The sequence below is a fragment of the Myotis myotis genome, unplaced genomic scaffold (genome assembly GCF_014108235.1).
Source record: "Myotis myotis isolate mMyoMyo1 unplaced genomic scaffold, mMyoMyo1.p scaffold_m19_p_6, whole genome shotgun sequence".
Lineage (NCBI taxonomy): Eukaryota > Metazoa > Chordata > Mammalia > Chiroptera > Vespertilionidae > Myotis > Myotis myotis.
In genome coordinates this window covers 99,132,274-99,151,065 of record NW_023416368.1, presented here as the reverse complement: position 1 = coordinate 99,151,065, position 18,792 = coordinate 99,132,274, and the positions used below count along the sequence as shown (strand labels likewise).

The window sequence follows — 18,792 nt, the reverse complement described above, 5'->3', positions numbered from 1 at the left end:
CAGTCAGAGCAAGAAAGCTACTGCTGACAGAGGTGGGGTGTGGCCAACAGCGAGGCAGGATGGGACTCCGGTCCCCACTGAGTCTGGGGACAAAGAACTCACTGATGATGGGGCTACGGGAGAGGGGGGACAGCAGCCAGGTTGGGGCACGACCAGGAGAGAGCTGGAAGGAGGCAGGAGGAGAGCCCGTGGGGCTGACTTCTGTGGATTGGCCCCAGTGGTCAGTGGTCAGTGGTCAGTGAGGGGGAGTGAAGTGGTGAAGAAGACTCTGGTGGTGTCCCTGGCCCAGACCTACCTGATACATAACGTTGGCTGAGAGCTGAGTGAGTCCAGCGGCCAGTGGGCAAGGAAGAGCAAGCACCTGGCAGGTGAGTCAGTGTCACTGTGCAATGTCACAGCGGCTCTTGCTTCCGCTGCAGCCATCCCCGACGGCTTCAGCATTGAGTCCGAGCCCTCGGAGGAGCCCCTGGAGGGCCAGGCCGTGCGCCTGAGCTGCCAGGCTGACAACTACACTTATGAGCATCTGCGCTGGTACCGCCTCAACCTGTCCACGCTGCACGATGCCCACGGGAACCCGCTGCTGCTCGACTGCAAGAACGTGCACCTGTTCGCCACGCCGCTGGCCGCCACCTTGGAAGAGGCAGCGCCGGGGGCTCGCCACGCCACGCTCAGCCTGACCATCCCCCATGTGACACCTGAGCACGAGGGCGACTACGTGTGCGAGGTGCAGGACCGGCACAGCCAGGACAAGCACTGCCACAAGAAGTACCTGTCAGTGCAAGGTGAGCGACAGGGCCTGAGTCTGCGGGCGTGCCCCCTCCCCACCCGCCCCTCCTTCCAGCTTCCCGCCACCCTCTCCTCTCTGGAGAGCCCCTTCCCCGTGCCCTGGGCTCCTGCCCTCACTGTGCCCCTTCCTGACTCCTGCCCGCAGCCCTGGAAGCCCCCCGGCTTACGCAGAACTTGACCGACCTCCTGGTGAACGTGAGCGACTCCCTGGAGATGCGGTGCCCGGTGGCCGGGACGCACGTGCCCAGCATCATGTGGTACAAGGACGAGCGGCCGCTGGAGGAAAAGTCTGGTAGGGAAGGGCCCGGGCGGGCGCAGAGCGGGTGTGGAGGCCCGGGACGCCCAGGCCCCAGGCCCGTCTAGACCCAACCTGCACCCGCCTCCTGCAGGGATCGATCTGGCCGACTCGAACCAGAAGCTGAGCATCCAGCGCGTGCGCGAGGAGGACGCTGGCCGCTACCTGTGCAGCGTGTGCAACGCCAAGGGCTGCGTCAACTCCTCGGCCAGCGTGGCCGTGGAAGGTCCGCCTCATCTCACACCCTCCCACCCCCGCCCCCCACCCCCGCCCCAGCACCTGGCGGCTTCTCGCGGCCACCAGAAGGGGCGCTCTCGGGGCGCACCCTCTGCGCGCACGCACACAGCTGTTTCTGCCACGCAGGCTCCGAGGACCGGGGCAGCATGGAGATCGTGATCCTTGTTGGCACCGGGGTCATCGCGGTCTTCTTCTGGGTCCTCCTCATCATCATTTTCTGTAACATGAGGAGGGTGAGCGCTCCTCGCCCAGCTCCCGTGGGGTTCTCTCCACCTGGCCAGCCCCAAACATAAGGAATAGGGTCCCTGTCCAGCTGCGTGGGAGCCTCGCCTCCCTGGAAATCTCCCCGACCACTCCCGGCGGGCTCTGAGCGACCAGAGACTGCCCCACGCCCTCTCCTTAGCGGAGCCTCGAGGGAGATCCCAAATGTCTGGGCAGTTTTCACGAGTCACATGCGCCCTGACCAACGCTGTCCACCCCCCCCCCCCCCCAGCCAGCCCACGCAGACATCAAGACCGGCTACCTGTCCATCATCATGGACCCCGGGGAGGTGCCCCTGGAGGAGCAGTGCGAATACCTGTCCTACGATGCCAGCCAGTGGGAGTTCCCCCGGGACCGGCTGCACCTCGGTGAGGCCAGCCCCCGGCCTGCCCCCTCCCGGTCGGACCTGGCAGAGGCGGCTTGGCGGCTGCAGAGCAGCAGGCTGGAGCCCCGAACCCATCCACTCTCAGAACCCATGCCAGGAAGTCCCGCCTGGCCCCCACCTGGCTGACCCGTGCATCTGGGGGCACCCCAGGAGCCCGCCAGGCCTCCCCGTTCCCAGGCCCCGGGGTCACGGGCCGCCGCTCTGAGCAGGGTGGGCCCAGCACACCTGCTGGGAGAGGATGCAGGCCTTCCTGTCTGCCGCTCCTCTCCCTCTGCCCCTGCGCTCCGCTCTTCCTGTTTGGCAGGGGGGCTCCCGACCTTCCTCCCGCTCCTGGGCCTGCCTTCCTGCCCTCCGCACGGGCTGCCCGGCGGCCGTCCCCTCCCCCTCACCTTCGCCAGCTCACCTGGAAGCCTGCTGCCCCACAGGGAGAGTCCTGGGCCACGGCGCCTTCGGGAAGGTGGTGGAAGCCTCGGCGTTCGGGATCCACAAGGGCAGCAGCTGTGACACGGTGGCCGTGAAGATGCTGAAAGGTGTGGGGTCGGCGGTGACGAGCAGCGGCTCTGGGCGGGCGGGTGGAGGTGGCGCAGGAGGAAGACACCAGAGCCAGGGACTCACAAGGTTCCACAGGAGCCCACGGGCGGCAGAGCCGGGCCTGGGCTCGGGGCCGAGGAACCCTCCTGCCGCAGAGGGCGGCTGGGCGGTGCCGGGGACCCTGCGCCCCGCGGGCCGGAGGCTGGAGGTGACTTCGCTAAGCGCAGGGGCTGGGGCCCTGGCGGGCGGACCCGGCACCAGGCCAAGACTCTGTGTCGCCTCCAGAGGGCGCCACAGCCAGCGAGCACCGCGCCCTGATGTCGGAGCTCAAGATCCTGATCCACATCGGTAACCACCTCAACGTGGTCAACCTCCTGGGGGCGTGCACCAAGCCTAACGGTACGCGCCCGGGCGCCCGGGGAGGGGGGGGGGGGCGCCGGGGGCTGGGGTGCGAGGGGCCAGCAGGTCGGGGGGGCGGGAACCCTGCTGCAATGCTGACTCTTCCGCGCGCCCTCGGCCCCCAACACCCCGCCTCTGCCCTGCCCGCCCCGCCCCAGGCCCCCTCATGGTGATCGTGGAGTTCTGCAAATACGGCAACCTCTCCAACTTCCTGCGCGCCAAGCGGGAGGCCTTCAGCCCCTACGCAGTAAGTGGGCGCCCTGCCTGGGCCAGAGCTCGCGGTGAGCCCGCGGGGTGCCGAGGTGGGCTGGGCGTGATGCCTCTGCCTCGGGGACGGGGGCTTCGGACCTGCTTTGTGCATCCGCAGGAGAAGTCCCCGGAGCAGCGAAGGCGCTTCCAGGCCATGGTGGAGGGTGCCAGGGCCGACAGGAGGCGGAGGCCGGGGAGCAGTGACAGGGCCCTCCTGACAAGGCTCCTGATGGGCAAGGGCGAGGCGGCCCGGGCCACTCGGACCCAGGAAGGTACGAGCCTGGCTTCCTCGTGCCCAAAATGTGGCGGCACCAAAATACCTCATGACCCGGGGGCTGTGGGACAAGCCGGCCGGGGCCTCTTCCAGGAACTGGTGGAAGAGGGCACATACATGGGAGAGCATGTGATGGGTTGTGCCTTAGGAAGGGGGGGGGGCCAGAGGGCTTCTTAGCTAGTGCCAGGGGCCTCAGCACTAGAGATGAGCCCGTGGGGTGCCGATGCAGCAAGGATTAGGCGAACAAACACTCCCCTTGGGGTGGCATGGAAGACGGGGATCATGGAGGGGGACCCCCTCTCGAGCCCGCCTTGCTCCTCTATGCAGCTGAGGACCTGTGGCTGAGCCCGCTGACCATGGAAGACCTTGTCTGCTACAGCTTCCAGGTGGCCCGGGGGATGGAGTTCCTGGCCTCCCGCAAGGTGACTGCCTGCAGGCCCTTCAGAGGGGAGGGGCCGGGCCCCACCAGCACGCCCTGATGTGAGCAGCCCAGCTCACCCACAGCGACCTGAGGTCCAGGCCTCTCACACTTGGCAGAGGACAAAACTGAGCCCCAAGTGTGGGACTAGCTTCCCAAGGTTCCCGCTGGTCAGTGGCAGAACTGGATGTGGCGTCAGACTCTGTCCCACATCTTCACGAGCCCTCACCATGGCCAGTCCGGGGTGCACAGGATCTGTGGCCGTGGCCATGGCCAGTCCCGGGTGCACAGGATCTGTGGCCGTGGCCACGGCCAGTCCCAGGTGCACAGGATCTGTGGCCGTGGCCATGGCCAGTCCCGGGTGCACAGGATCTGCGGCCGTGGCCATGGCCAGTTCGGGGTGCACAGGATCTGCGGCCGTGGCCATGGCCAGTCCCGGGTGCACAGGATCTGTGGCCGTGGCCATGGCCAATCCCGGGTGCACAGGATCTGTGGCCGTGGCCATGGCCAGTCCCGGGTGCACAGGATCTGTGGCCGTGGCCATGGCCAGTTCGGGGTGCACAGGATCTGTGGCCGTGGCCATGGCCAGTCCCAGGTGCACAGGATCTGTGGCCGTGGCCATGGCCAGTCCCAGGTGCACAGGATCTGCGGCCGTGGCCATGGCCAGTTTGGGGTGCACAGGATCTGTGGCCGTGGCCATGGCCAGTCCCGGGTGCACAGGATCTGTGGCCGTGGCCATGGCCAATCCCGGGTGCACAGGATCTGTGGCCGTGGCTGTGGCCATGGCCAGTCCAGGTGCACAGGATCTGTGGCCGGGCGGGCGCCTTTGCTGACCTTCCTCGTGCCCCCAGTGCATCCACAGAGACCTGGCTGCGCGGAACATCCTGCTGTCGGAGAGCGACGTGGTGAAGATCTGCGACTTCGGCCTGGCCCGGGACGTCTACAAGGACCCCGACTACGTGCGCAAGGGCAGCGTGAGTGCGGCCCTGGCTCCTGCCAGGCGGGGGGGCGGAAGGTCTGAGGGCTGCAGAGACCCCAGCGACCGCCTAGGCGTACTGGCAGGGAGTGGGGGCAGGGAGTGCGGACAGGAGCTGAGGCCAGGGGGCAGGGAGTGCGGACGGGAGCTGAGGCCAGGGGGCAGGGAGTGCGGACGGGAGCTGAGGTCAGGGACCACGCTGCTCCAGTCGGGCTGGGGCCACGGGTTGGACGCTGACCCCTCTGCCCGCCGGGGGCTGCCCATGCAGAGGCGCACCCAGCCCGGTCCGTCCTGGAGCTGGACAGCCAGCGCAGGGCAGCCATAGGCCCGTGGGTGACAGGTGCGTCCTGGTTGGTGGCACGCAGGTGGGCAGGCAGGCACCTGAAGGAGGGCCCACGGCTGATTAAAGGTTTGCTCCAGAGGAAGGAAGAGGGCTGGAGGGAGGCAGGGCCAGCAGGGGTCCCATCTGTGACAGGCCACTGTGCAGAGGCTTTGTCTCGCACTCTGACTCACAGGCAGAATGTAGGGCATGTGGCCGTGAGGGCAGGTGTGTGTGGAGGTGAGGGCAGGTGTGTGGGTGAGGTGAGGGCAGGTGTGTGGGTGAGGTGAGGGCAGGTGTGTGGGTGGTGGTGAGGCAGGTGTGTGGGTGGAGGTGAGGGCAGGTGTGTGGGTGAGGTGAGGGCAGGTGTGTGGCTGGCGGTGAGGCAGGTGTGTGTGTGTAGGTGAGGGGCAGGTGTGTGTAGGTGAGGGGCAGGTGGGTGGAGGTGAGGGGCAGGTGTGAGGGTGAGGTGAGGGGCAGGTGTGTGGGTGAGGTGAGGGGCAGGTGTGTGGGTGAGGTGAGGGGCAGGTGTGTGGGTGGAGGTGAGGGGCAGGTGTGTGGGTGGAGGTGAGGGCAGGTGTGTGGGTGGAGGTGAGGGGCAGGTGTGTGGGTGAGGTGAGGGCAGGTGTGTGGGTGAGGTGAGGGCAGGTGTGTGGGTGAGGTGAGGGGCAGGTGTGTGGGTGAGGTGAGGGCAGGTGTGTGGGTGAGGTGAGGGCAGGTGTGTGGGTGAGGTGAGGGCAGGTGTGTGGGTGGCGGTGAGGCAGGTGTGTGTGTGTAGGTGAGGGGCAGGTGTGTGGAGGTGAGGGGCAGGTGTGTGGAGGTGAGGGGCAGGTGTGTGTGTGGAGGTGAGGGGCAGGTGTGTGGGTGAGGTGAGGGCAGGTGTGTGGGTGAGGTGAGGGGAGGTGTGTGGGTGGAGGTGAGGGGCAGGTGTGTGGGTGGAGGTGAGGGCAGGTGTGTGGGTGGAGGTGAGGGGCAGGTGTGTGGGTGGAGGTGAGGGCAGGTGTGTGGGTGAGGTGAAGGGCAGGTGTGTGAGGCCATGGCCTCAGGGATCCCAGCTAGAGGTCATCAATGGGAGAGACAGGGTGGGGAAGCGTCAGTGGCTCCAGGCTTCGGGACGGGACCAGGTGAGTGATGAGGTGGGAGAAGAGGCCTGTGGGTCCCTAGTTCCTCCAGGGGCTGGACTGAGGGCTGGCGTGGAGGAGGGTGAAGAGCTCCTGGGTGAGTGCGGGGCCACAGGGACCCGGACAGCGCAGAGGTGCCTTCGGGAGGTGCCAGCACCTCGGGGCGTGCAGGGGAGCAGGGCGAGTTGCAGGAGCCGTCTGAGCAAACACAGGGCTGGCCCCAGAGTGCGGGAGAAGCCAGGGACCGGAGGTGGCTGCCTGGGGTGTGGCCCCTCCTCTCGTCCTCCCTGTGGGCTCACGCCCTCTGCCTCCCGCAGGCCCGGCTGCCCCTGAAGTGGATGGCGCCCGAGAGCATCTTCGACAAGGTGTACACCACGCAGAGCGACGTGTGGTCCTTCGGGGTGCTGCTCTGGGAGATCTTCTCCCTGGGTGAGTGCAGGGCGGGGTGCGGGGAGGGGCAGGTGGGACCACAGGCTCCAGGCCCACCAGCCTGGTGCAGGCAGCGCCGCCCTGGAGCCTGGAGCGGGCAGCCAGGTCTTCTGAGGCAGGAGTTTTGAGAACCCCCTCCTCCCCCGCATGGGCTGGGACAGAGCCTGTCCCGGAGAGGGAGGGGCATAGGGGGTCCCCCCAGTCTCCTCCCTGCCCCAGCCCTTCCCCACCTGCTGTGGGGGTGCTGCTCTTGCTTCAAGGGCTGGGAAAGGATGGCACTCACTCTGGGACACTCCTACTTATGAAGCCCCACAGGGGAGCCTCGGCCCCGCTGGGACCCAGACCGCCCTGGCTGGGGTGGGGCAGGGCATGGCAGTGGGGAAGGGAGAGCACTGGACGGCCACTGTGAGTGCTGTGGCTAAGTAAGAGCACGGCAGGCCCTGGAAGCTTGCGTGGTGTGAGCTGGAGGGCCCGGGAGGGGCTGGCCTGGGGAAGGGGCGGGTGAGGCGGGTGGGCCTGGGAGGACAGCAGCCAGGGCCAGGGTCCTGAATGTGGGAGGGGGTCAATGGGTGCAGCAGGAGAAGGAGAGGTGACCCTTGCAGCTCCTTTGGGCCGTCCGGGCTGGGCGAGGGCCTGGAGGGTCAGTCTGATGGGAGTGCGGGGCTTGAGCGAGGGGAGGAGGCTGACTCCCGGCTCTGTGGCTTGCCCTGGGGGCAGAGGGCGGCCCAGAGGCCCCTAGGACCCTGATGATGTTGGAACTCTCTCTAAAGCAGTGGTTCTCAACCTTCCTAACGCCGCGACCCTTTAATACAGTTCCTCATGCTGTGGTGACCCCCAATTCATTGTTACAAATGGAACGTAATTAAAGCATAGTGATTCCTCACATGAACAATATGCAATTATACATGTGTCCTCTGATGGTCTTAGGCGACCCCTGTGAAAGGGTCGTTCCCACAGGTTGAGAACCGCTGCTCTAAAGCTCGATGCTTGCTGCAGCCCTAGCGGGCAGTGCACCCCATATATATACACACTAATTAATTAAGTTCAGAGAGGAAGGGAGAGGGAAGAGATAGAAACATCAGTGATGAGAGAGGATCATGGATCGGCTGCCTCCTACACACCCCACACTGGGGATCGAGTCAGCAACCCGGGCATGTGCCTGACCGAGAATCGAACCATGACCTCAAGGTTCATAGGTCAATGCTCAACCACTGAGCCACGCCGCCGGGTGCCACCCCCTATTTTAACCAGATGAAGAACTGGCCCTGGGGGAGGGGAGCGCCTTGCCCAGGCCCCTGCCAGGAGCTACAGGACAAGCACCCCAACATGGGGGTCAGGGCGGAGGCGACTTGGGAGGCTGGGCTGAGCAGCAGTGGCCTGCGCCCCACCCGCCCCTCCCCATTCCGCTGCCAGGGGCCTCCCCGTACCCTGGGGTGCAGATCAATGAGGAATTCTGCCAGCGGCTGAAAGAGGGCACCCGGATGAGGGCGCCGGAGCTGGCCACTCCTGCCATGTGAGTCTGCTGGCCAAGCACGCTTTGGGGGTCAGGAGAGGTGGGCAGGGAGGGGGCATGCAGGTGCGGCAGGAGGAGGGGGGGTGCAGGCAGGGTGGGGGGGAGACCTGCAGACACAGTATCTCACTCCACCCCTCTCCGTCCTGAAGGCAGAGGGGGAGGGGATGCCTGAGCCCTGGGGGAGGGGCCGGGCCGGTGGGTGTGAGGGCCGAGGCGGGGCTGGGGGCGGGCACAGGGTGCGGGCCCTCACACCCCGGGCCAGCAGCACTTTCCTGCAGACGCCGCATCATGCTGAGCTGCTGGTCTGGAGACCCCAGAGAGAGGCCGGCGTTCTCAGAGCTGGTGGAGATGCTGGGGGACCTGCTCCAGGGCGGGGGCCGGCAGGTGAGCCTTCAGTGAGGGCAGAGCCTGCACTGGCCTGGAGGAGCCCCTGCTCCAGGAGGAGAGTGACGTGCCTCCTCCCCCTCCCCGTCCCCCCTCCTCCCTCCCCTTTCCTCACACCCCTGGCCTGCTGCCACCCTGGCCTGCCCTGGCCTGTGTGTCGCTCCCCTGGGGTGCTCTGGGGCCTGGGGGCCTGGAGCCCTGAGCAGGGAGGCCTGCTGCCCAGGCCCCAGGCTCTTGGCATCCAGTTCTGCCTCCGGAAAAGGGTGGGAAAGGCGGGTGCCGATCCTGAGGCGCAGAGCAGGGGCGCCCTGGGGTGCTGCTGCTGCGCCTGCGCCTCTGGCTCCTTTAACCCTCAGCCCAGAGCGAAGCCCTTCTCTGGGGAACCCGCAGGCCTGAGTGCAGGGGCTGAGGGCACAGTGGCCTGACCCCTGCCACCTCTCCCATCCCTGCCACCTCCCCATCCCTGCCACCTCCCCCATCCCTGCCACCTCCCCATCCCTGCCACCTCCCCATCCCTGCCACCTCCCCCACCCCTGCCACCTCCCCCATCCCTGCCACCTCCCCATCCCTGCACCTCCCTCTGCCACTCCCCCATCCCTGCCACCTCCCCCATCCCCTGCCACCTCCCCATCCCTGCCACCTCCCCATCCCTGCCACCTCCCCATCCTGCCACCTCCCCATCCCTCCCCCCCATCCCTGCCACCTCCCCCATCCCTGCCACCTCCCCCACCCCTGCCACTTCCCCATCCCTGCCACTTCCCCCCTCCCTGCCACCAGGAGGAGGAGGAGGACTGCCTGGCGTCCTGTGGCTTGAGCTTGGAGGAGGGCAGCTCGCAGGCGTCCACCACAGCCCTGCACATCGCCGAGGCCACCGAGGAGGACAGCCGGCCAAGCCTGCGCCCACACAGCCTGGCCGCCAGGTCAGCGCCCCCCCCCCCCCCGCCCCGGTCCAGGGGCCCCCCAGCAGGAAGGCAGTTAGACGTGTGTGTTTTATCCTCATCAGTCAGCAAGGACACACCAAGCGACAAGGGCTGGGAGACCACTATGCCCACTGAACCGCAGGGATCGTAGGTGGCAGAGCTGGTGCTGGTGGTGACGCCTCCTGGTCAGCGGGGAGGAGGGTGCAGGGCATGTGGCCTTGCGGCTTTGCTCCTCGCTGTGCCTCCTCGTCCCCCTCTGCCCTCGTCTCCCCTGCAGTCCTAGCCCCCGGGAGGCTCAGTTAGAGGGAGTGCCCATCGGGGAGCGGTAGCCAGGCCAGCTGCGCCTCGCAGGACGAGGGGGTGGGGGAGTGAGGCCAGGGGCCACTGAAGGGGCCCTGGGAGCCAGGTAGGCCACCCACTAACCAGAATCCCGGAGTGAGAACGGAGCCTGGGTCCCAGAATTCCCGTCGGAGGGCTGTTTATGCCCCACATTCCCACTGGCCTGGCCGGGAGGAGGCGCTGACTCCTGCCCACCTGCCCCAGTGCAGATCACAGCCTCACAGCCAGGCGGGGGCAGGAGCAGCCAGCTGGTTCTGGCCAGCTCCTTCCACCCACCCCTGCACACCAGGACCGCCTCCTGCACAGGGCGGCCCCTCCAGGGCCAAGGCCTCCCCAGCCTCCCCACAGCCCCCCCCCCCAGCCTCCCCACACCCCCCCCAGCCTCCCCACACACCCCCCCAGCCTCCCCACACACCCCCCCAGCCTCCCCCCACCCCCCCAGCCTCCCCCACACACACACACCCCAGCCTCCCCACACCCGTTGGGTGCGCTCCACGCCCCTTCCCGCCTCCCAGCAGTGTCCTCAGGAGGTTAAGCCTCTCGCAGGGGGCGTGTGAGTGCCCAGGGGGAGCCCGGGCAGCACTCCAGGCCCAGGGTCCTTCCGGCAGGAGCGGAGTCCGGGGCGGGCCAGAGCTCCGGGAGGACTGTGGGGTGCTTCCTCAGCACCGGCTGTGTTCTCCCCACAGATACTACAACTGTGTGTCCTTCCCGGGGAGCCTGTCCAGAGGGACCCAGGGAACCTCCAGGATGAAAACCTTCGAAGAATTTCCCATGACCCCAACAACCTACAAGGCCTCGGCGGTAAGCGGGGAGGGGCTGTGCACCCCCGCCCAGGGCCTCCTGGCTCTGCAGGAGGCAGGCGGCAGCCAGCTCAGGAGAGAGCCCCCTGCCCCCTGCCCCCTGCAATGCCCAGGCTGCTCAGCGCCTTGGGGGCCGGGGGGTGGGGGGGGCCGCTGCAGTGCCGTCTCAGCTGTTCCCTCCGCACTCACAGCCCTGCCCTCTCTCCCAGCAGCTGCTGGTCCCATTCTCAGCCCTCAGCTTTGGGGCCCTAGCGACAGGGGACTGAGCAGGCCTCGCACGGCTTGGCTTGCCGCCCTGCCCCGGGCGGGCTGAGCGGAGAGGACAGGCCCAGGACGCCTGCTGATCGTGCGGCTCACATGCTGCAGTTCAGCCCAATCTGCTAAAAAGCGCTGTGGCCTCCCGCACCTTCTCCTCCAGCTCACACCCAGTGTCTGCTCCTCCCCGGCCGCCTGCAGACGCGTGGCCGGGCCCAGTGACTTACTCCTCGGCCCCGAGCCCCACTCCCTCCGCACCACGGGCTCGGAAGCCCACCCTGTTGGCTCGGTTCCTCAAGGTGCACCCGTGGCCGTGGCTGAGCCTTCCTGCTGCACGCTGCTCAGCCAGCAGGCGGCTCAACTACACTTTACATCGCAGCAGGCTTTTCTCCCTCTTCCGGGCCCAGTCCAATCAGATCATCTTAGGGGGCTTTTTGGTGTTCGCTTGTTGGTTTGTTGTTTTCAGAATTCCTAGGGTATTTGGCCCGTGTTATCGCATCTCTGGTAAAAGTTCTGCGATCGCACCGGCTAATAGGACATCTTTACATGAGAGGCTGTGAAGAGAAGGGGCACGTGGCCTTTTTCATTAGCCGCAGGCTGGCCCCCGCGTCCCCACAGCCAAACCTCTGCTGCTGGTCCTGCTTGTCTTCTGTCTCAGCGCCCCTCCGCCGAAACCTCGGGCTCCCTGTGTGTCCCGGTGGGGGTGGCGCGGCCCGTCTGCCTGTGGCTGCCCGGGGAGCCGCTGGGCGCCTTCCCACTTCCCACTGAGTCCCCTGGCGCGGTGCCCCCGAAAGTGCACTCCTTGGGCGGGGGGTGGGGGGCTGCCAGGGTGAGGCTGATGTGCATAGTAAATGCTGGAACCCGAGGAGGCAGAGGCGGCACCTGGAAAGCAGAGCCTCCCAAGTCCGCGTGGACTCCCGGCGGGAGCAAGGCTGCCTTGGACACACAGGCTGCTTCCCACCATCGAGCCAATCGCCATATTTCTTCATTCATATACACGCTTAATTTCGTGTGTGTGTGTGTGTGTGTGTGAATCCTCCCCCAGGGATCCTTTCTCCATTGACTTTAAGAGAGAGTGGAAGGGAAGGGAATGGGTGAGACAGAGAGAGAGAGAGAGAGAGAGAGAGACATGGATATGAGAGACACATCAATTGGCTGCTTCCCGCACATGCGCCACCTGGGGGCCGGGGATCGAGCCTGCAACCCTTCAGTCCATGGACCGACGCTCTAACCACTGAGCTCCCGGCCAGGGCTGTGCTTAATTTCTTTAAGTCAAACCATCAGGGCTCTTTTTATTCAGTTCTGAACCATGCACTCCGAGAGGCTGCATCGGGGATCGAATTTGAGTTTCCTGTCGCGACACATTTACTGTAAGACAGACCAGGCACAAACACAAAACCCACCATCTGCAGGGCACCCGGCCGACAAGCAGGCCAGGAGGCCTGGGCTCCCACAGGCATTCCTCGGCCCTCAGCGTTAGGGCCAGGTCAGCCCGGAACCTGTGCCAGACGCAGCTCCTGCCTGGCCAGCCGAAGTCCAGCTCGCACCGGACGGCACCTACCTTCCCAACAACCCGAGACCCAGACAGGAATGGAAACGCTAATGGAAGTGGCCAGGCTCACCCACCCACCTCCCTGCTGAAGCGCTGAAGGAGCCAGGGTCAGGCGGCCACCCCTTCGCTGTCCGGGGGCCAGGCAGCCATTCTGGCGGTAGCACCAAGCGGGGGTCTCCTGGAGGGCAGGTCCCCGTCCACTGGGGACGCTGCCCCTGCTTCCCCAGGTCCTCGGGGCGAAAGGGGGGCTGTTAAGAGAGCTCCATGGGCGTTGCCGTGTTTGTTACCGAACTGCGGGGTTCGCTGCTTGGGTTGCTCTGGTCAAGAGACTGTGGTTGTCACAGGTGGCTTCATCTACTTGCCGCCAGGAGACGGGGGTCCGTAGCCAAGCGGTGCCCCATGTGCCCCGAGGGAAGCCTGGCGATTGCCTAGGCACACGCCTTGGTCATTGCATGTTGACGTCTTCTTTGCCGTTGGCGACAGTTATCTGTTGAGTTCCTGTCAAGGTCATCCTGTTTACAGCTGGTCTGTAAAATACTGTGCTGCGTTGTGAAATTTAGCAAGAATAGCGTTTAAGCCCTGGCTGGTTTGGCTCAGTGGATAGAGCGTCAGCCTGCGGACTGAGGTCATGGGTTCGATTCCGGTCAAGGGCAGAGGCCTGGGTTGTGGGCTCGATCCCCAGTCGGAGGCGTGCAGGAGGCAGCCGATGGATGATTCTCATCATTGATGTTTCTCTCTCTCCCTTCCTCTCTCTGAAATCAATGAAACATATTTTTTTTAAAAATAGCTTTTAATAAGAACTGTCCAGACCCGAGACCTTCGTCCTATCTAACAGCCTGGAAACATGCCTGGCTGCCTTCTAGGTCCCCAGCATAGGGCGCTGTAGCTTCGCTGCCTCCTGAGCCCAGGCCAGGCGCGGCCCCCAGGCCTCAGTTTCCGCCTTTATGGCGGGCGGGCTTACGGCCCTCACCTGTGCGCTTCAGGAGGCGTCGGATGCCTGTTTCCTGCTCAGGAGGCGGGTGTCAGGTTGGCAGCGGTGCAGGTCCATGCGGGGGGCCGCGGGGGGGCACAGCCTCGCTGTTCTCTGCACAGGATAACCAGACGGACAGCGGGATGGTGCTGGCCTCCGAGGAGTTTGAGCAGCTGGAGAGCAGGCACCGACCGGAGGGCGGGCTCAGGTAGGCCTTCCTGAGCCTCCCGGCTAGGGGTCCGGGGAGGTGGGCTGGGCCTGCATGTGTGTCGCCCTCTTCCCTGAACCTTCGGGCTCCCGTTGCCTTTCCGTGTGCTCAGGGCCATCCGCTCTGGGACTCCAGGCCTTTGTCACCAGCTTTCCCAAAGGAGCGCCTTCCCCTCACCGTCCTGACCCAGCACACCCGGTTCTGGTCCCCACGGGTCCTCCCTTCCTTTTGACACCCCCTCTTTGTAAAGCCGAGTATGATCACCGTGCCCAGTGCTCAGACAGCGCAGCAGCCAGGCCCCGCTGGGACTCAGCCCGCGCAATGATGGCTGCCTGCTCCAGAGTACGGGCCGGATGGACGTGGAGACGGGCAGGGGTGTATTTCCAATTAGAACAGACGGGTGGTTGGATGAGGGCGAGAGGAGGGGAGGAAGCAGGATGACGGCCGGCTGTGTGAGCGCGGGGGTCAGGGCTGGTGCCATTTGCGGCGATGGCAGGGCTGGGCGAGAAGCAGGTTTGCGGGACTGAAGCTGGCATTCTCCCGTGTCCCACACCCAGGCTTGGGGCGGGGAAAACCCTGGTGTTGGCCCGGTTTGCTATTTAAGTGGAGCCGGTGTGTACTTCCATCGGCCTGGCACGCACTTAAGTTGACTCAGGTGTGTCTTTGCTGATTCCGGTCAGACCTGGCCCAGGTCCAGTCCCTCCTACTGACGCCCTTCCCTGTGCAGCAGCTGTAAAGGACCCGGCTGGAGCGTGGAGGTGGCCGGGGCGCACCCGGACCCCCAGGGGCGGCGGCGGCGGCCTGACCGGGGCCAGGTGTTCTACAACAGCGAGTACGGGGAGCTGGCCCGGCCCCGCGGCGGGGGCGACTGCACCCCCCTGGCCCGCACGCCCTTCTTCGCAGACAGCAGCTACTGAGGAGGCTGGGCAAGGCCCCGCCCGGGGCGCCCGCAGCTGGCGGCCGTGCCTGGCAGGGCGGGCAGAGGGTCGGAGCTCCAGGCTGGGAACTCATCTCCTTTGGTTCGGCCAGGAGGCCTTCCCTCCACCCTGTCAGCCGCCCCCCCCCCCCCCCCCCCCAGCCATGAAGAGCAAAACCCAGGCTCCAGGGCTCCCCGACCTCCATCACCACCCCTGCCCAGGACTTCCCCCGGGCCCCCTGAGGCCCTTCTCCCTTCAGATCAGATTCCATGTAGCTAACATCCCCAGGGCCCAGCCTGGACCCCACACTCCCAGGGGAATGCCCCTTTGCTGGCCTCCCCCCACGACAGTGGGTGGTAGCGTGACTCCCATTTTCTGAGGAGGAACTCGAGGGTCTGACAGTCTCAGGGGCTGCAGGTGAAGCCAGGCCTGAGCTGCAGCCTCCCGGCCCCGCCTCACTCGCTGCTCCTCCACGCAGCCCCTCCCCGGGGAAGGCCTTCCTTCCCTTGTCGCCCCCGGGCTGAGGGGAGGGTGCCAGACCCCATCCCGAAGCACAAAGAGGAACTGGGGGGGAGCTCCTCCCTGAGCCCCGCCAGCCACCCCCTCGGGCAGCAGGGCCATCACAACGCACCCTCCCCCGATTCTGCGGATCTTTTTCATTAGAACTTCAGAAACAGAGCTGCTATGAAGAATTTACTTTTCAAAACGTCAGTCTGAAGGGCGCACGTTCTCTCAATCTAGAGGATCCTTGCCCCATGGCCCCCCGTGGGCGCCGTCACAGCAGACGCAGCCACAGCCTCTCCTGGAGAAGGTGCGCCCGCTGCCTGGCCCAGGCGGCCTCGAGCAGCCCCACCTGAGAAGACGCCGGGTCCTCCCCTCTGGGACCCGATCTGCTGCCCGCGGGGCCCCTGCCCAGCCGGAAGGTCCTTCCGAGCGGAGGGGCCCAGCCGGAAGGTCCTTCCGAGCGGAGACTCCACAGGCAGGCGCCCAGGCTGGCCCGGGGGACCGCCCAGCGCGCTCCAGGCCCCCAGGCATCGGGATGTTCTGTGGCCTCGGGGGCCGTCTCCTACCGCCTGGTCTCTGCCTGACGTGGGCGCCCTGGCAGTTCAAGCCTCTGTCGTCACCGGGGAGCAGCCAGGACCTCTGGAGGCTGCAGCCAGTCTGCTCAGACCCCCACCCCAGCTCACACTGCCCAGCCACCCACCCTCAGAGGAGATACACCTCCTCCCAGTTAGCACCAGAGGCACCCCCCCCCCCCCCACACACACACACACGAGACGCTTGCAGGACAGGCGCCGTGCAGCGAGCGGGGCCTTGCCCACAGACACCCCCCCCCCCCCCCCCCACTGTGTATCGTTTCTGTAGGGCACCGACACGGGTGACATCTCCGCTGTCCCCGCGGGCCTGCTTCTTGGACGTCACCTGACTGTGAGACCTGGGTCTCAGGGGAACCTGGTAGCAGGGCCCAGAGGCTGTTAGCGGAGCCACGTGTGCTGCAGGTGCACAGCCTGGCCCCGGGCCGCCCTCCTCCTGTCACCGCCGCGCACACAGACATGTACCGGGAAGAACACCTGCCATGCCCTGTACACCGCGTGCTCCGAAAAGATCTGAAATATTTAACAAAAGATAATAATAAATGTGATGCCAGTCTTTGAGTTACGATGAATGGGTGCTCCGTGAAGTGGCAGCTCTCTCTGACGGTTTGGTTCAAGCCTCGAGGCCGCTGGACAGGCCACCAAAGGGAAGGGTGGCAGAGGCAGCTGAGCCTGGACACCCTCTCCCCAAAGCTCCCAGCAGAGGGCGCCAGGGAGGCAGCAGGGCCCCGGGGATCACCCCGCCTGGGTTGGGCGGGCCATAAAGGCGCTCCCCTTTCTACTTTATATCTAAAGTGACAGGGAACTTGGTGGCCAGTGGGTGTGGGGGCGTGGCCCAGAGTGGGCACTCGCCTCCCCGTCTGAGTGCCCACCAGCCTCCGAGGTCGGCGTCTGAGCTGGGACCCTGGTCTCAGCCCCGACCCGGGAGGAGAGCGCCAGCCAGCACAGGGCGGCAGGGCTGCCAGTGGCCCTGCAGGGGGTGTCCATGCAAAATCCCTTCACAAGTGAGCGGCTGCATCGTGGTGGCTGCAGACCGGGGCGTGACCCTCGCCCTCTGGACTCGGCCTTAGCAGGCTTCCTGGGAAGGGCTGACCCAGCAGCGCCCCGGGGGCTCAGGAGGGAAAGCCAACAATGCCCCCTCCACGCGGGGGCCACACAGGAGGGCTGTCAGCGCAGGCCTGTGGGCACCTCACCGGGAGAGCAGAAGAGCCCAGCAAAGATCTCCCTGCCGGCCAGGCCCTGTGCCTGCCCCACCCAGGCCTCTTCCTCCGGGCCCAGGGCCCACTGGGTGCCTGCTCCCCACCCACTACCAGCCGGGTGGTGTCCGCTGTTCAAGCCTCATTTTCAACTCCAGTGGGAAGAGGTGGCGGGTTTGTTGTTCTTACTTTTATAATAAATCTAAACGTGAACACAGAAAAGAGCACCCTCCCTTTGGGTTTGGACGGCTTAACTCTACAATATTATTGGCCGAGTTCAGCGCTTTCCCTGAAAGAGGCCTCAGCCTTGGTGCTGCACTCCCATGTGTGGCGGACAGCCCACTCCCGTGTGCCTGGGTCAGGAGGAGCTTGTCCTCTGGTCCTTGGGCCGATGCGCGGGGCTGCAGTCAGTGTGCCCAGGCCCCAGCCCTGCCTCCCTCCCTCCGCCCAGGGACTCGGCGGGAAAGAGAACCCAGCTGGCAGGAGCAGGGGCCACGGGGGACACACCACGGAGCATCTGTGTGTTCTCATCTTGAGGCCCCTCGGCCCTTGCCGCCTGCTAGGAATCTTCTCCTTTCCTCTCCTCCTCGCAGGCCTCAGCTCTTCAGGGGGCCCCACCACACACCCCTCCTTCCTCCTCTCCCTCTTTTGACAGAGAGCCGTGAATCAAGTCCTTTAGAAGAGGCCAAAGGCACACTTGGTGTCCCTGGGTGCTGTTTATTCCATCCTGACCTTGCACTGCCCTGGGCCCTGCTCTGAGCTGCACATGGTGCCGGGGGACGTCCTCCACGGAGCCCACAGGCACAGTCCCTGCCGTAAGGAGGGACACGTGATGGAGCTCTGCCCAGGAAGAAGGTTAGCTGCAAAGGCCTCTCAGAAGGATGGAGGGGCGGGGAGGGGGGGGCGGGAGAGGAGACGTTGGCAGGGGACCGTCCTTCAGGGCCTGGAAGCCCAAAATTAGGAGTTGGATTTTACTTTAAGACCAGAGGGAAGTTTTGGGAAAGGGTGCTCTGCTTGGACTTACATTAATGCTCAGAGAAGCACGAATCTTGAAGGAACAGAGCGGGGCCTGATGAGGCCTGGGTGGGAGAGCCGGCACACCAGGCTGCTCTGAGGAGCAGCGGAGGCGGCTGAGGGTGACGTGCGAGAGGAGGAAGGGCTCTGCTGTTAGCTGGGCCCTTATCCAGGTTGGATATGCCGGAAAAAAGCCTTTTCCTCAGTGGCTACTGTGATGGTCCCCCGGCACAAACACTGCCCCCTCCAGGCCACTCCTCAGCAGGTCCAGGCCATCTCTCCAGGCTGAGTACTCAGCCCTATAATGGGCCACAGGGAGTGTCCAAGGTCCTGGTCGGTGCCCACGTCACAGGGCCTCTCCCCCAGATGTCGATATGCAGGTTCAGAGGGGGCTGCAGCATCACCGACAAGGCGGTCTCCCTCGGGACCACTGGCCAGGCCCCTGTGCTGAGCTCAGGACAGAGAGCATGGGCCTGCTGGGCTCTGGGGCTGCTCGGGGCTGCGAGAAGGATGTGGCACCTGCGGCTGGGTCACCCTGGGCTAGGCAAGCCCCCCGAAGCCTAATTTTCTTGTCTGGGAGTTGCCATCTTGAAGAGCTTTGGTGATGACATACGAGTTGAAATGTCCCTACGAGTGACCACACTGAGGAAGAAGCCATGACCCCACTGTCAGGTCCTTCAAATGCAACATTTAAGTCAACTGGGAAAGACACTCTCCACAGTGGCATCTGACAAGACCCCTCTCTTCCATCAACTCACCTATCATCTCTGGCATCCACTCATCCATCCACTCACCCATCCACCCACCCATTCATCCATCCATCCATATATTCAACCACTCATCCATCGTCCATCCATCCATCCATCCATCCACCCACTCATCCACTCATCCATCCACTCATCCATCCATCCATCCATCCATCCATCCATCCATCCATCCATCCATGCATT

At 65.3% G+C, this 18,792-nt stretch overlaps 1 protein-coding gene across 7 annotated transcripts in view; it reads left to right on the top strand.

The window, feature by feature from the left end:
• Window positions 1-16,188, top strand: part of FLT4 (fms related receptor tyrosine kinase 4) — a 41,028-nt gene extending 24,840 nt beyond the window's left edge. For 3 of the 7 annotated variants that reach the window (XM_036314668.1, XM_036314667.1, XM_036314666.1), the window contains exons 13-30: window positions 420-782; window positions 932-1,078; window positions 1,176-1,307; window positions 1,445-1,551; window positions 1,812-1,947; window positions 2,390-2,494; window positions 2,781-2,894; window positions 3,053-3,141; window positions 3,262-3,415; window positions 3,745-3,839; window positions 4,687-4,809; window positions 6,569-6,680; window positions 8,094-8,193; window positions 8,472-8,577; window positions 9,355-9,497; window positions 10,523-10,637; window positions 13,536-13,621; window positions 14,349-16,188. In XM_036314668.1, the coding sequence (XP_036170561.1) occupies window positions 420-782; window positions 932-1,078; window positions 1,176-1,307; window positions 1,445-1,551; window positions 1,812-1,947; window positions 2,390-2,494; window positions 2,781-2,894; window positions 3,053-3,141; window positions 3,262-3,415; window positions 3,745-3,839; window positions 4,687-4,809; window positions 6,569-6,680; window positions 8,094-8,193; window positions 8,472-8,577; window positions 9,355-9,497; window positions 10,523-10,637; window positions 13,536-13,621; window positions 14,349-14,538 (2,417 nt within the window). In that variant the 3' untranslated portion in view covers window positions 14,539-16,188. Of the gene's footprint in view, window positions 1-419; window positions 783-931; window positions 1,079-1,175; window positions 1,308-1,444; window positions 1,552-1,811; window positions 1,948-2,389; window positions 2,495-2,780; window positions 2,895-3,052; window positions 3,142-3,261; window positions 3,416-3,744; window positions 3,840-4,686; window positions 4,810-6,568; window positions 6,681-8,093; window positions 8,194-8,471; window positions 8,578-9,354; window positions 9,498-10,522; window positions 10,638-13,535; window positions 13,622-13,871; window positions 13,964-14,348 lie in introns of all 7 variants that reach the window. The other 4 variants (XM_036314670.1, XM_036314669.1, XR_004968397.1 and 1 more) reach the window with 3 other exon arrangements.
• The last annotated feature ends 2,604 nt before the right edge of the window (window positions 16,189-18,792 follow it).